The sequence below is a fragment of the Oryctolagus cuniculus genome, chromosome 5, assembly GCF_964237555.1.
Source record: "Oryctolagus cuniculus chromosome 5, mOryCun1.1, whole genome shotgun sequence".
NCBI classification, from domain to species: domain Eukaryota; kingdom Metazoa; phylum Chordata; class Mammalia; order Lagomorpha; family Leporidae; genus Oryctolagus; species Oryctolagus cuniculus.
In genome coordinates this window covers 114,058,859-114,074,387 of record NC_091436.1, presented here as the reverse complement: position 1 = coordinate 114,074,387, position 15,529 = coordinate 114,058,859, and the positions used below count along the sequence as shown (strand labels likewise).

Here is a 15,529-nt window from a genome sequence, read left to right as displayed (position 1 = left end):
CATTGGAGGGTGAACCAACAGCAAAGGAAGACCTTTCTTTCTGTCTCTCTCTCTCACTGTCCACTCTACCTGTCAAAAAAATAAAAAATAAAAAAAAAAAGCTAGTTGAGAAAAAATTTTCTAAAAAATAAAAAAAAAATATATGACACTTGCAGAAAGTAAAGATAGGCAAAGGAATAGATAGAGACAGGATTAGCTGAGTTGGAGTCCTTGTTCTGTGGCCTTTTTGAGGCAACTGCCCCAATCAAATTAGGCAATAGATGTGTCATTTTAAAAAGGGTTTAGAAAATTACTTCATCAGGACAAAAATGGATAACTCAGCTAATTCAAAAATTTAAAACTTCATTAATATCATCATTTTGAACAGCAGAAATTCTAGACGTAGACTTAAGAATATAAAACAGAGTGAGCGTTTTGTGCTGTAGGGCAAAGAACAGATTCTATAGTGAATGAATAAAAATATATTTACATTAAGAAGTAGATTTTTATCTTTCATTTTGAATGAAAATAAAGTAAACCTAGATGAACTATTTAATTGTAAGTTATGAAGTCACAGAAAAGATAGGTAATCATGTATGAGTATACTTACACCTTCTAAGAATCCCCGCAGCATAACTCTATTAGGGTCTCCCATGAGTTACTGTGACATTTTATCTGAACTCCCCTCCACTCTGACTAGAAACTCTCCAAGATCAGGAACTATTACACATTTCCTCTCCAATAATAACACATGCCACAGTTACAATTAGGGAAAATATCACACACACACACACACACACACACATTTTTGTTTCTAAAAGTAAAAAATAAACTAGAAAACAGGATAGGATAGGAAGATTCTCAACACTATAATTAAAACAAAATACTATGGGTTTTTATATTATGAATGAAAATGACAGTTTGAGCTAGGATAATACAAATAATTAAAATTTTTACATTTCTTGATTGATTTGTTGTTTCATCAAAAAACAAAATTATTATAGAATAATGTTACTCAATCTGAAATTCTTTAGTCAGAATATATAATCATAATCTGATTCTTACAGTTACTGCATTTATACAGATTGCTTTAAAATTTAAGTAATATAACAATCTTATAAGCTGAGTGAATTTATATTCTTGTATATATATATAAAATCATTGAAGAAAGGGAAGATGTTTTAAACTGCTTTTTTATTATCCAGTATTGACAATAACAACAGACTGTCATAGAAAAGTTGTCCAGGTTTTTTATTAAATAGACCTTTTTAAATAATTCGAAATGCCACAATTGATACAATAATTTTTGTTGAATATTCTACTCTTTATTAAGGAAAGATTTATAAATAAGAGAAAATCTCTGTAACTTCCAGATGGAGTTTCCAAGTGTATGACATGCAAATGTTGAATTTCTTATCATCCATTGTCTTTTAGTCTTGAATCTAACTATTTGTGATACCATGAAGTACATTCATAAAAATGAGCCAGTGTGATTGAACAACATATATTACTTCCACCAAATTCACAACCAGAATTGGAAATACTTTAGCAACATATGAGAAAATTGTTCTAATAATAAAACTATTATTAGAACTATTACAGTTTCAGTGGTTCCAATGATGTGTGTGTGTGTGTGTGTGTGTCTAAGGGCTGTCCATACAGTCATTATATGAAGGAAAAAAAAACAGTCATAGGAATGCTAGTTTATGCTCAATACAAAAGTGGACAAATTCAAACAATGTTAGAAACACAGATCTGTGTTGTATTATATTCAAGGGCAAGCATGTATGTACATAAAATTTCCTTGTAAATACAAACTTTGTAGGCAAAAAAATTGGAGAAAAGAAACTTGAAAAGAAATTAGAAAACTAAAGCTTAATGGCTTTTATACAAACAACAGGGCAAAATAACAAGGTTTCCAAATTAAAGCCACATGTGTTGAGATGACAAGTACTTGCTTGAGAAGATATTGAAAACAAGATTAATAAGATGACACATTTATAGAATGGGTAGGAGAGGTACTCAGAAATGAATGTGCTTTGAATTTCCATCTCTTATGCCAACAAAAGAATCATATCATTTTCTGGCTCTAACATTCTACATAATATAAAAGCCAAAGTTATGTCCCACGAAAAAGAGAACTTCTGCTGAAAAGAAAATAATAGAATGAATAGATGACATTGTTTTCTTTTTTTGAAGGTGGTAATAGTGTAAAGGATTCACTTTAAAATTAATTCACTGTTATTTTAAAGATAAAAATAACTAGGATGAGTCCGTTCTCCTGATTCAAAACTTGCATTATCATGTTACAAAATAATGTAAAATAACAGCTTAAGCCCAAGATTGCAGTCTTATTGGGTGCAATCTGCAGTAAAAACAGAGAGAAATCAGTAAATCTAATTTTTGAGTGAATATGATCACAATAATTAATTGAAATTGCCAAGAAGAGCAGGGAAGAATAATTAACTATATTTACTTTAAATTGATGAAGAAAAATTTAATAAACTTCTGAATATATACTAGGATTTATCTTCTAGTATAACAACTTTCTTTAGCACATGAGGCAACAGGAATACAGAAAAATAAATGACTTTCTCAATATTATATGATGTACGTAATACAAAAGTCAACATCTTAGTCACTGCATCCTTGCTTGCAAGTCTTAGGTGAAAAACAGAAATACTCCCTGTGAGGATACTGTAGAATCCCAAGAAAATTAAGCAGAAACACACACACAACATTTGGTTTCATAAGGATTGAAAAGTCAGTAGGCAACTACATTTCTGGGTGTCTACTCTCTCTCAGCTGCCTGCTCCTTGACTCCACTTGCACATCTGCTCTCCAGGGCTCCAGCACTTAGTTTCTGGGTGCCAGGTTAGATAGACATTCTGGTACCATAAAATACATGTTAGAGATTTTCATTGGTTTGATGAGCTGTGACTTGTGAGGATATAGACCACAGGAATGTTATTATTCCCTATGCCTATCCGTTTATCCCAGAGCTTCAATGAATTGTAAATTGAAGAGTGTTGTATAAACAGGAAAAACAATTATTTAAAAAATTAAACCATGGGACTGGCATTGTGGTGTAGCAAGTAAAACCACTGCCTGAGATACCAGCATCCCATATGGGTACCAGTTTCTGTTCCAGCTGTCCAGCTTCCCAGGAAGCTCCTTCTAATGACCTGGGAAAGCAGCAGAAGATGGCCCAAATAACTGGGCCCCTGTCAGCTACATAGGAGACCTGGATGAAGCTCTTGGCTTCACCCTGGCTCAGCACTGGCCATTTTGGCCATCTAAGGAGGGAACCATCAGATGGAAGATCTCTCTCTCTCTCTGTCTCTCCTTCTCTCACTATAACTCTTTCAGGATAAATGATTAAAAAGAAAAGCAAACAACAAAATCTTTTGTTGATGTATCCAGTGTTCTTTCATACTTTTCTGACTAATAGAAAAAACCTGCTAATCATTTTTAGACTTTTGGTCCATTTGATATACATAGGTGAAATCCAAGGAGCAAAGAAGTTTTAGTCATGCTTTCTTTCACAGTGAGCTTCAAGTTTATGATCTAAGCATTGTCTGTTATACAAAGATTGATTGTGTTCATTACAGCAGAATGAAACAAAAGTGTCATTTTATTATCTGAGATGCAGAAAGGGGGAGATGGATAAAGAAAGAGGGAGAGAGAGGCACAGAGGGAACTCTCATCTGCTGGTTCACTTCCCAAATACTCCCCCAAAGGTCAGGGCTCTTTCAGGCCAAAGCTGGGAGCCAGGAACTCAATCCAGATCTCCCAGGTGGATTGAGCCAACTACTGGAGTCATCATTGTTGTTTCCCAGGATGTACGTTAGCAGGAAGTTAAATTCTGAAGCAGAGCATAGACTTGAGCTCAGGCACCCTGAACATTCAAAGCAGCATCTTTACTGCTACACCAAATGCTCACTCCATAAAAATTACTTTTAAACATTAATTATATGAAAACAGCTTAAATATCATCTAGCTCAGATTAGTATTTTCCACCTACTCATTAACCCATCCATATATACAGGAACAGATGGAAATTATATTATCTCTGACGACAAAAACTAACTGATCATCAGGTAATTAAATTAGAGAGAAATTTGTGCTAATTAAAAGATGTTGGAGGACTTGGTGCTGTGGTATAGTGGGTCAAGTCATCATTTGGAACACCAACATCCCATAACAGAGTGACAATTTGAATCCAGGCTGCTCCACTTATGATCCAGCTTCTTGCTAATGTACCTGGGAAGACAGTGGAAGATCACTCAAGTACCTGGATCCCTGACACTCAAGTGGGAGATCAGGATGGAGTTCCTGGCTCCTGGCTTAAGTTTGGTCTAGACGACTGTTGTGGCCATTTGGAGAGTGAATTACAGAACCACTGGATGGAAGATATATTTCTCGCTCTCTTTTTCTTTCTCCCTCTTCTTCCTCCTCCCTCTCGCTTATTATGACTTTTAAATAAATAAATAAACAAATGTTTTCTTAAAAAAAAGTTAGCAGTAAAATAAAATGAACAAAACCATTCAAATGTTTACACATTCCTCATTGCTGATACAAGCTATACAGATACCTGGGAAAAATGCAAAGGTCCTATGTTAATCTTGTTTATACACACTTGAAATCCATTAATCCAACCTTGCACAACCAATTGCATAATTTGCAATGTATCATTGTAGAAATTCTTTTTCTTATCTCAATTTTTGCACAGTTCAGGAAAGCAGAGATCATGACATCCAATCTAACACCTGGATCCAATATCTCCTGCACCATTTGTGGTGGTAGCTTACATATCATCTCATTCTCCTGTGTGAATACTTTCTAACAGAACACTGTGCAAAAAATGCTAATTGTGTCACAAGAAAAAACTAACGTTTACAACAGTCACTGATAAATAAGAATCTGCTGAATAAATTAATGAAGCATTTTGCAAAACCTCTGTAGGTAGCATAAAATTTTTAATATTTTGTTTTCTTTCTTGTACATTTCTATTTAGCTATTTAATAAATGTTTAATAAACGAGTACTATCTAATGTATTAATAAAATGCTAGCTCTACTCACAGATAAGTTGCATAATAAAAATTATTATTGAGAGTTTAGTAATAGTAGATATAGTAATTATAGTGACTATAATTATAGTATTAACCAAGTATATTGCTTTCAAGACATCATTGTAGAAAATCTACATCTCCTATGAATTCATCCTAATTCAGGGAAGTAGACATCATTACATCCATTCTGACAAACATGGAATTGAGAACAAAGATGCTTGTTTTGTTAGTGATGGGAGTTTTAAAGCATTCTCCTTGAGAATCTCAAAAACAAATTACATAAAGAAAGATTTTCTGTTTGGTGCCATTTAAACAGGGTTTGGTGAGAGTCAATGTAAAAATAAATGTTTTTGATGTAAAAATTAGGTAAATAATTTGGTCTTTCTAGAAGAGAATAATAGACATATGGAAAATGTTATGAACAAAGGCATGTTAACTAAAGGTCTATTAAATTTAAAAGAAAAAAAAGAGCACATAGTATATCTTCAGGAAAAATCTAAATATTGCCTGTTCTGTTTTGTCTCTCTGCTACCAATTAACGTGTAACTGTTATTTGTAGTATTGGATCTCATTTGTTTTATTTCATTTTTACCCAATTATGAAGACTCAAATCATTTCAGTTGGGAAAACTAGAGACGAACAACTGCTTGATTTTGATACTAAGCAGATTAAATAATTTGTTAACTAGTTTTTTACTTAGGAACTTGGGAATAAGCATGATGATGAAGGTCAATTTTTACATAAAAATTAAGGCAGGTATATTGGACTATGAACATTTCTTCCATTACTAAAATGTTATGTGCTTTATCACCTCATTTTCTTGCTCTTTGGGTCTTGAGTGGTTATAAATATTCCAACTTAAATCTATGTACTCAGAATAATATCTCTATTAAATAATATCTGATAATTATGAATTCTTGACTTCCATACAGCCATCTCTCATTCTATAAGTCATATGTTTAAGTAATAAAATAATACAATAAACCTGGGAACCCAAAAAAGTTCCCTTTACTACACTATTAGTATGTGCTTTCCAGACTGAGGGGGATGTTCCATTTATAACTCTCATTTGTTTCCTACCATTGTGGCCAAGTTTCCACTTATTACATGTCTCCTTGCCTTAATATTAACTTCCAGTTTGGAGCACTGTAAATGTCTCCTCCACCCCTAAATTAAAGCAAATGATATCCATTCCACATTCACCACCAATTCTACTCAAAGCCACTTCAAAGATTCCATTATTTTAAAATGAAGGACAGCCACAGCTTCCTGAAGCCAAGGTCAGCCATGTTCATAATCAAGCTGGATTTTGTATGATTTCCCTTTGATTTAAACACTGATGGCTTTTTCCAAGACATTTTTCTCTTCTCCTTTAACATGAAAACTGGCTGTTTTACTGATGTCATTGTTGCTGGTGTCAGAAAGTGGCAGGAGAGAGGAATGAGAAAAGGACACAGGTGGATTCTATCTTACTCAGTGCTGCTCAGAAGGCAGGACCCGTGTGTTTGGATGACACTCCTGTACCCTATCACCATAAAAGCTCCAAAACATTTAAAGACCATCTCAGTTTCAACTTCAATGAAGCAGTAGTGTCTATTTCTGTATCTGAGAGTGTCAATATCTCATCAAACTGTATAAAAGTGGATGGTGAGACACATAAAAAGCTCTTGAACTCTTAAAGTTTTACCTTACTCAGTGCATCTCTGTTTTGTAACTATTTCCTTAATCATTCATTCACAGTCATTGCTCTGGCCAATTATACAGGAAATTGATTATACAGGAAATTGATACCTCTTTTCCGCATATTTGTGCTGTGACAGTAATTTAACTCTTAAGCAGTGGAACACTGATTTGGAAGTATACTACTACTTGCCTAGGCCTCTTGCCTCACTTCTGCCTCCTTGTCTCTCATACACATGTGGAGATCATATATGTGGTGTAAAAACAGAAACCACAGTTACAGTTGCTTAGACAGACATTCTACCAACTTCCCCAGTAGTGTTGAAGAGAATATCCACCTCTCTTCTGAAGCACATACGTGCACACCCGTGCATGCACGCATACACACTAAGTTTGACTGAAGTGGAAGACGTATTGCTTCAGAAAAGACCTATTCTCCTTGGTCCCTGAGGATGTTACTAACCCACAAACATTTGAAAATGTTCTATTTTCTTGGGTCTTTCACACTTTGCTGGCTATGTGAATTTGAATCTGAAACTCTCAGGAGGTTCTACAATAAAGGAATAAGATTGCCTTTTTCCTTTGAGGGGAACATTTTTTGATGATTTTCCCTTTGCCTCAGGGTGTGGTCTTGTGCAGAGTCCTGGCCATATACAAATTCCCCTTGATTCGCTCTCTTGCTTGGACCCAGAGTGGTTTCCCATATCTCTCCCTGCATGCCTGTCACAGAATAACCAAATGTCCAAGATTTCAGTCCTTATCACTCTTTAAACATAGAAAATATAATTCACTAATTCAACACATTTTGTAGACTTTAGATTCTTCTCTGAATACATTAGCTTTCTTCCTATAATCAGGATGTGATCATTCCCTCCCACAAGGCCTTTTGCCTAAATGGTGTTGCATCACCTTGAAGCATTCTTCATACACACTTGCATATGCACACATACATCTTTTTGGGGTTAGCCCCTTTTTATTCTTTAGGTCTGATTTTTACTGTCATGAATCCCTGAATGAAGGAGATATTATTCTGAAAACTGCAGTATCACCATGTGACTCAGTCATTGGGCAAATGGGTGTACTGGTATAAGTCAATCACTCATTGTGGCCTCTTGATGAAATCAAGATATTTGATCAATATCAGATAATATGAGTTTGCTGCTAGATAGTATACATTTTACAGTAAAAAATTAATAAGCAAATATATACTCTAAAATATTGATAAAGTATGCTATAATAAATAAACTAGTAACATAGTCATACTATCATTATCAAAGATTATATACTGCACATAACTACATATCTTTATATGGCTGGCAACATAGTAGGTTTTTTAATAGCAGCATCACCATTAACAGATGAGTAATAACGTGTGCCATGGCTATCACATCACTAAGCAATAGGAATTTTTCAGCTCAACTGTAATCTTAAGGCTTCATCTCTTCATATGTTATCTGTTATTGAGCAAAATGCCATTTTATGATGCATAGTTGTGCTTTTTTAGATAGGCCTTCTTTAATCACTGAAATTATAGTGTTTTATACTTGGGCATTGTTAAGAGGTTGATAGTGTACAAAACCAAAATCTGGGTTTCTAGAACTTGTACTATTGCTCTTTATCCCAAATAATTAAACTCTCATCTACTATATAATAAATATGGATCACAAACAAAATGCTACCCAGTGTGAAAATATAGAAGAAATAGCTATACAGAGAAACATGAGGGATAAGGGAGAGAGAGAAACAGAGAGAAAGAGAGAGAGAAAGCCTACTTCAGTAACTCGTTCATGAACACTTAATAAGTTACAGTTGCAGCTAAACACAGAATCCTGAAGTAATACCTAGGCCTCTATTGTTTTAGAAAGTAGAATATCTGAGGAAGGAAAATTGTAAAATTTCCCATGCCTAAAGAAACCATGGGATAACATTTTATCTTCTCTCTGATTCTATAGAATGTTCCTTGCTTGCTTCCAGAGGATAAATAAGGATTTGTGCACATATGTTACAAAGCCCAAATAAGCCTTTGTGGAGAGTGATCTTCTCATTGTTTTTTAACTTCTGCCAAGCAACTGTACACTTTAGGACTGTGACATTAAGCCTTACATATTGATTTTCAGCCTTACCATACAGCTTTTATAAGTCTTATCTTTAGTTGTCAAAATCTTGGGTTCTAACAACTTCAAAAGAATCTATTTTTAACTGAGTTTGAGAATACAACATTAATTTTAAAATAACACTATTAAAATGCTACTTATGTCTATCTTTTAAACATATGCATGCAAAATAACACTAAATTCAATAAATAATTCTTAAGCCTCAAGTTTCTAGATGTTTTCAATTAATCTTATAGTGGAATATACTTGATAAAAAATAGGAGTTCCATCAAAAGTAAACTGACCAAAATTAAGAAAACATTTCAGCAAAATATTCTGTATTTCAACACCATATCTTCTGATATTAGAGCACCAAATTAACAAAAAAGAGCATTACTTCCATGATTACAACAGTATACTTGACTATCTGTGTTTTGTACTCCTCAAAAACCCATTGCTTTTAAGAGAATATGGGAGCTGAAGGAAGTAGAAACATCTCTACAAAGATTAGTACTTGAAAAGGATTAGAAACAGATTTTTATCAAATCATATTAGAGACTTCCACTCCCCCTCCCAAACCTGAAGAATTTACAAATACTTCCCAAATGCCTGCCATGTGGCAATCACTGTTTAATCATATTCTTAGCATCTTAAGTTATCAACATGCTTATATTACAAATAAAAATTCACATCCCAACCTATGACACGCAATGAATACCAAATACCTGCAAGGCAGTGAGGATGTTTGCTAAGGCTTGTCCGTATGTATCATGACAGTGAACAGCAAGAGCACCTGGTGGGATTTCTTTCATGACACTTTCCAACATTTTTTTCATGCTTCCTGGAGTTCCTACTCCAATTGTGTCTCCCAGGGAGATCTCATAACAGCCCAGGCTATACAATCTCTTGGACACCTGTCAAGAAAGGTGATGTGCTAGTAAAGCAATGCAAATGAATAGACAAACTCTCCTGTTTCTCAGCACATATTATCCAGAAGTAAAAACCACAGCCTAGATCAATTATATTTCTATAAAGTATATGCTTTATCTTTGCATTCCTTTCTTTGTTCATTATATTCTAGCATTATAGCAAACCTTAAATGAAGTTACTGCCATTATTTCTTTCAAAATTCTGTTTGTCTTAGATCTTACCTGTACAGCTATCTATTCCATGATGAAATTATAAGGTACCAGTTCAAATACGAGAGACTTAATAGTTCACTACACTTTAATCAAACATAAGCACTAAAATTCACTTTTAAATAGCTATTTCTTGACCTGATGTGGTTTTACAATCAAATTAAGCCACTGCTTGCAATACCACCATTCCATAACGAAGTGTCAGTTCAAGACCTGGTTGCTCTGCTTCCAATCCACCTTCCTGCTTATGAGTCTGGGAAGGCAGCCAAGGGGCCATTAAAGTTTTTTGGCCCATACTACCCATGTGGAAGACCTCAATGGAGTTCTTGGTTCCTGGCTTCAGCCTTGCCTATCCCCAGTAACTGGGGATAAATTGGGGAGTCAGCCAGCAGATGGAAGATCTCTCTCTCCCTTTCTTTCTCTGTTTCTGTCTTTCCCAAGAAATAAATTAGTAAATAAATAAATACAAATTTTAAAGGAAAATGATTTCTTCTCAAAGCATTAGAGTAGAGATAAGAGCACTAAGTAGCTTTGCAATTGGTAGGGTTACTGGATATTTCTGGATAATTTTTCTAGTCTACAAATGAATATATCAGGTAAAGTAAATCATGAGGTCTGTTGAAGACAGATCATTAATGTACTTTCAAAGCAGTATGTGACTTGCATGCACATACTATTTTGACAAAGATGGATCCTTGAATCCAAGGGAAGCCTGGATTTGAATCTTAGCTCTCACACATGCTGAATATGATAGTGAACAGGGAATAAACTATTTAAGTTTCAAGCTCTCATCCATAAAAAAGTACAGACAACAATATGTCTTCATTTAGCATATTTCTAAGCCTTAGTAACTTAATCCTTAAAAATCACAATAACAGTGGTGTCAGCAATAACATATTTGCTTGTGAAAATGAAATGGGAATGTGCAACAGTCACTTTACACAGAGTCTGGCACGTGGTACTAATTCATTCAAGATGTGTTCTTTACCGGCTGTTTCACACCAGGTGTGACGCGAGGTGTTGGGATAATGTGGAGGAACAAATACTGACTTGGCTTGTTGGGTCACGAAGACTGAAGAAATCAAGTAAGGACAGATCATAGTCAATCCCACTGGGAAATGCACAAGCACAATCTAACATTAGAAGTGATAAACAAAGAAACAGGATTCTAAGAGGATGTAGTGAAGAAAATTGAAGGGGGGTCCTGAGCGACAACTTGAGATAAAGTAAGCGCTAAACTTACTGAAGACATGAGAAGGAAGGGTCGAGAAGAATGTTCCAGGAAGAATCAGATGTAAAGTTTAATGGGTCCCAGGCACCCAAAGTATAAAATGCAAAGAATATTCCAGACAGGGTAAAAGTCAAGTGCAAAGGGCAGTGTGATGAGAAAGCAAAAACCAAGGGCAGAGAAAGAGTTAGGAGTAGAGGCCTGAAAAGAGAAGTACCAGTTATAGTCATTTCAGAGAGAAGAGAGTGGGTTGATAACAAAATGTGTTAGAAAACCACAACAGGCCCCATTAAGGTTATTGACCTGAATTTCTTTTTTTTTTTCTTTTTTTTTTTTTTTCTTTTTTGACAGGCAGAGTGGACAGTGAGAGAGAGAGACAGAGAGAAAGGTCTTCCTTTGCCGTTGGTTCACCCTCCAATGGCCGCCGCGGCCGGCGCACTGCGGCCGGCGCACCGCGCTGATCCGATGGCAGGAGCCAGGAGCCAGGTGCTTTTCCTGGTCTCCCATGGGGTGCAGGGCCCAAGCACCTGGGCCATCCTCCACTGCACTCCCTGGCCACAGCAGAGGGCTGGCCTGGAAGAGGGGCAACCGGGACAGAATCCGGCGCCCCAACCGGGACTAGAACCCGGTGTGCCGGCGCCGCTAGGCGGAGGATTAGCCTAGTGAGCCGCGGCGCCGGCCAATTGACCTGAATTTCTAATACTTGCAGGCTGCCTGATTACATAACTCTCCCCAGCAGCACCTCAGGCATTCTGGTGCAGGAACAAAGCCCGATGATGCATGTGATTCATACCCTGGTTGTGCAGGGCAAAAAAAGCAGAAATGCAAGGAGTCTGATGTTGAGAAGAGACCAACCTAGGTTTATGGGGCCTGAAGTTACACATATTGGAGGTTTCCTCGATACAATGAAAATTTGAGTGTCGTTATTTTATAATGTGTCTGCCTCTGTGTGCAAGGGTCGCAACTAAATCATAGATGAAGGGATAACTCATTTGAGACATCCTCAGTAAATTTCAAAAGTTCAAATGAATATGTGAAATAATGGTTTTAGCTGAACTCAGTTTACCCTAATAATGCCATCTTCAATTCTTCTGTGACATATAATTAATGAATTTATCAAAATTATCAACCTTAAAAACAAATGCACATTGATAGACTTCACATACAGATGAGTTTCTGAGATATTGTATGGTATCTCAAAGATACAGCATTTTGTGTTCGTTGGTATAAATTACTAACAAATGACAGGAAGTAGCCAATGAGCCTCAATAAATCAGCCTTAATTACTATAATCTATCTCTGGAAAATCACTTGGGAATAAAAGCACACTAATCACAGCAGTAAGATCTAGAGAAGCACAAAAGAGCAACATCATCGAAGCAGTAAACACTAATGTGAAAGTCCAAGTATGAAGGAAACAAACAAGGGATGATACCTGAGAAACAGTTTTGAGTGCAAGTATACAAATTGTCCTGACATTCTGATGGAGGGTGGAACCGTCACTCACTCTGTTACAACTACATCAAGACAAAACAGATGTCTTTATTCCCTCCACCTTCGATGAGACTCAACTGTCATTTAATTCTGAAATCGTGTAGCCAATACACAGGGCTTCAGTGTTAAAGCAAAGCTATTAATTAAGTGATCAGACATATCTTTACAAATATTTGAATATTCACCCTATCTATTGCTCTCATTAGTGTTTGTTATTCAGATATAATACATCATAAGGAATATAGCTGGGTTTCAAAAATAACTTACATTACCATGAACCAACAAAGCTGGAGATGTAACTTACTTCTGTCACTTTTTGTGGTGTTATGTTTCCTTCATATGGACAGCCCAGGGCACAAGACACATACCTAAATTTAAGATACAAAAACATATGTATAGTGGATAAGATTTTTCCTAATTTACAATTTAAAAAAAAGAAGAAATGACCAAAAATCATCAAGAAAATTTATTTTGTACAATTCCATCACCAGTATTTTATGGCTAGACTAAACAAAAACAATTTTGGGGCATTTACAATTAACTCATGTTTTTCTTTTTCTAATAGTTCTTTAATATATGTTATTTGATGCCAGATGGGGATGGTATAGCAAGTATTTATATTATACCAAGATATTCACATTCACAGTGAAAATACCAGTCAAATACATAGTTTTACTTAAGTAAGTATATATACTCAATTGTCAAGTATCCAGGTGTTTGGAATCATAAAGAAACAGCATGCAAAAGACTGAGTTTCTCTTTTTACTCCCATCTGGATGTTTTGGCATCATTTAGATGCAGTCATTAATCACCCCAGAACTTCTAAAACTGGGCATAGCTTCAGAGTTCATTTTGTTTATCTCTCATGGGTTTGCCCACATCATTTCAAACAGAAGAGTATTTAAAAGGCTCCAAATAAAGATATTCAGTAAACTGCTTCAGCAACTCACTCTAATATAAAAAGGCAAACCTTTCCTGCAAAGATAATGATCCACTTCCATTCAAATGTATTAACCTTGAAGAAAAGCCTATTTTGGCTATTTTTAGTTCATTACCATTCCTATTTTATTAAACTTTCCTCAAAGATGTTTATAAAACTTGGATTAAAACAATATATCCTGTTTGATGGTCAGGAAAGAAAAAACTGTGTGAGACAGAGAGGGGTAAAGGGTAAGGAAGCTGGGCATTTAGCTCTTTGGGCCGGTCTAATAAAGGCTTTGGATAGCTCCACCAAGCAGGTTGAATTCAGATCATTCAGAGTAACATTGGGATTCTCAAAATTATTAGGTGAGGGGTGTCAAGAAATAGAACTCTTTGGGAACACTGTTAAGTGACTGCCAGGAAAAAAGTGGAGGTAAAAACACAGGAAAACGTGTGCCAAATCTCCTTGATTCTAATGTGTTGTTGATTGGAAGATACACAATGAACTTCTCAATAGGCCTTGGAGAAGAAAAATAAAAAAATATTCAATGACAAACTACATATCAGTGATTCTCAGATGTAACCTAATTTTGTAAATATTAAAATCTGAATCTGAATAAAACTTTTATATATTAAAATAAATAAGCAGTTCTATATTCCAGGCAAGTAGTTATGAAGATAAGGAACGAGAAAGGGGCAAATTAAAATAAAATTTGAAAGTTACACTGGACATGAAACATACCTCCCTACTCCTTCAATTATTATAATCTAAGCTTATTGCTTAATCTCTGTGAATGTAATTAAGATGCATGAAAAGAAAATATTCTTCTGTGAATACATCACAGAAAAAAGTGGCTAAAGACAGAAAAAAAGAGACATAGTTTCAACACAGATACCATGATTATGTTAACTTAGCGAAAAACTAAGTACAGTGATCCTGAATCCAAACACATAGATGTGAGTAAACAGAAAATCCAAACCATTTATTTACATGTTCTCCCTCTAAATGTGAAAAGCAAAACAAAAAACTCCAAAGGCAAAACAACAAACAAACCTCTCCTACATTCTCATTGTTTGGGTATAGTTATTTCTATATTGTTAGGACCCCAACTCTCTCTGGGACAGTTTTTTGTCACAGCATTTAAGTCACCCTTGGAGAGGACTGCCTCCTGTTTGGGAGTGCCTGGCTCAAGTCTGAGCTTTGCTTTTGACCCAATTTCCTGCTAATGTACACCCCAGCAAGGCTGCAGATTATGAATCAAATACTTGGGTTCATGCCACCCACACTGGAGACCCAGATAGATTTCCAGGCTCCTGGCCTTGGCCTAACCCAGCCATGGCTATTGCAGGCATTTGGAAAGTAAACCAGCAGATTAAAGGTCTTCTCTGTCTCTCTCCAACTACCTTTCAGATAAAACGAACATAAACATTTTTTCTAAAAATAATTTACCTGTGAGGGTGTTTTCATTTTCCCTCTCATGACCTTTCAAGGACTGTGGTTTCACAATCTTCATAATCCATTGCATTTCATTTTTGCATACATTTCTACAGCCTTGTGAGTAGCTACTTGTTTTTTTTTTTTTAAGATGTATTTATTTATTTGAAAGTCAGAGTTACACAGAGAGGAGAGGCAGAGAGAGAGAGAGAGAGAGAGAGAGAGAGAGAGAGAGAGGTCTTCCATGCACTGGTTCACTCCCCAGATGGCCACAATGGCTGGAGCTGTGCCGATTCAAAGCCAGGAGCCAGGAGCTTCTTCCAGGTCTCCCACGCGGGTGCAGGGGCCCAAGGACTTGGGCCATCTTCCTACTGCTTTCCCAGGCCATAGCAGAGAGCTGGATCGGAAGTGGAGCAGCCAGGTCTCGAACTGGCACCCATATGGGATGCCAGCGCTTCAAGCCAGGGCATTAACCCGCTGTGCCACA

General features: G+C 35.9%; 1 protein-coding gene across 7 annotated transcripts in view; it reads right to left on the bottom strand.

The window, feature by feature from the left end:
• The window catches only part of HMGCLL1 (3-hydroxy-3-methylglutaryl-CoA lyase like 1), a 307,566-nt gene that overhangs the window by 84,985 nt on the left and 207,052 nt on the right, over nt 1-15,529 (bottom strand). For all 7 annotated transcript variants that reach the window (XR_011388663.1, XM_070073929.1, XM_070073930.1 and 4 more), the window contains 2 exons: nt 12,991-13,054; nt 9,551-9,739 (listed from right to left, as the gene is read on the bottom strand). Coding sequence is in view for 6 of the 7 variants with exons in the window: in XM_070073929.1 (XP_069930030.1) it covers nt 9,551-9,739; nt 12,991-13,054 (253 nt within the window). In the remaining variant the exon portion in view is untranslated. The remainder of the gene's footprint in view (nt 1-9,550; nt 9,740-12,990; nt 13,055-15,529) is intronic.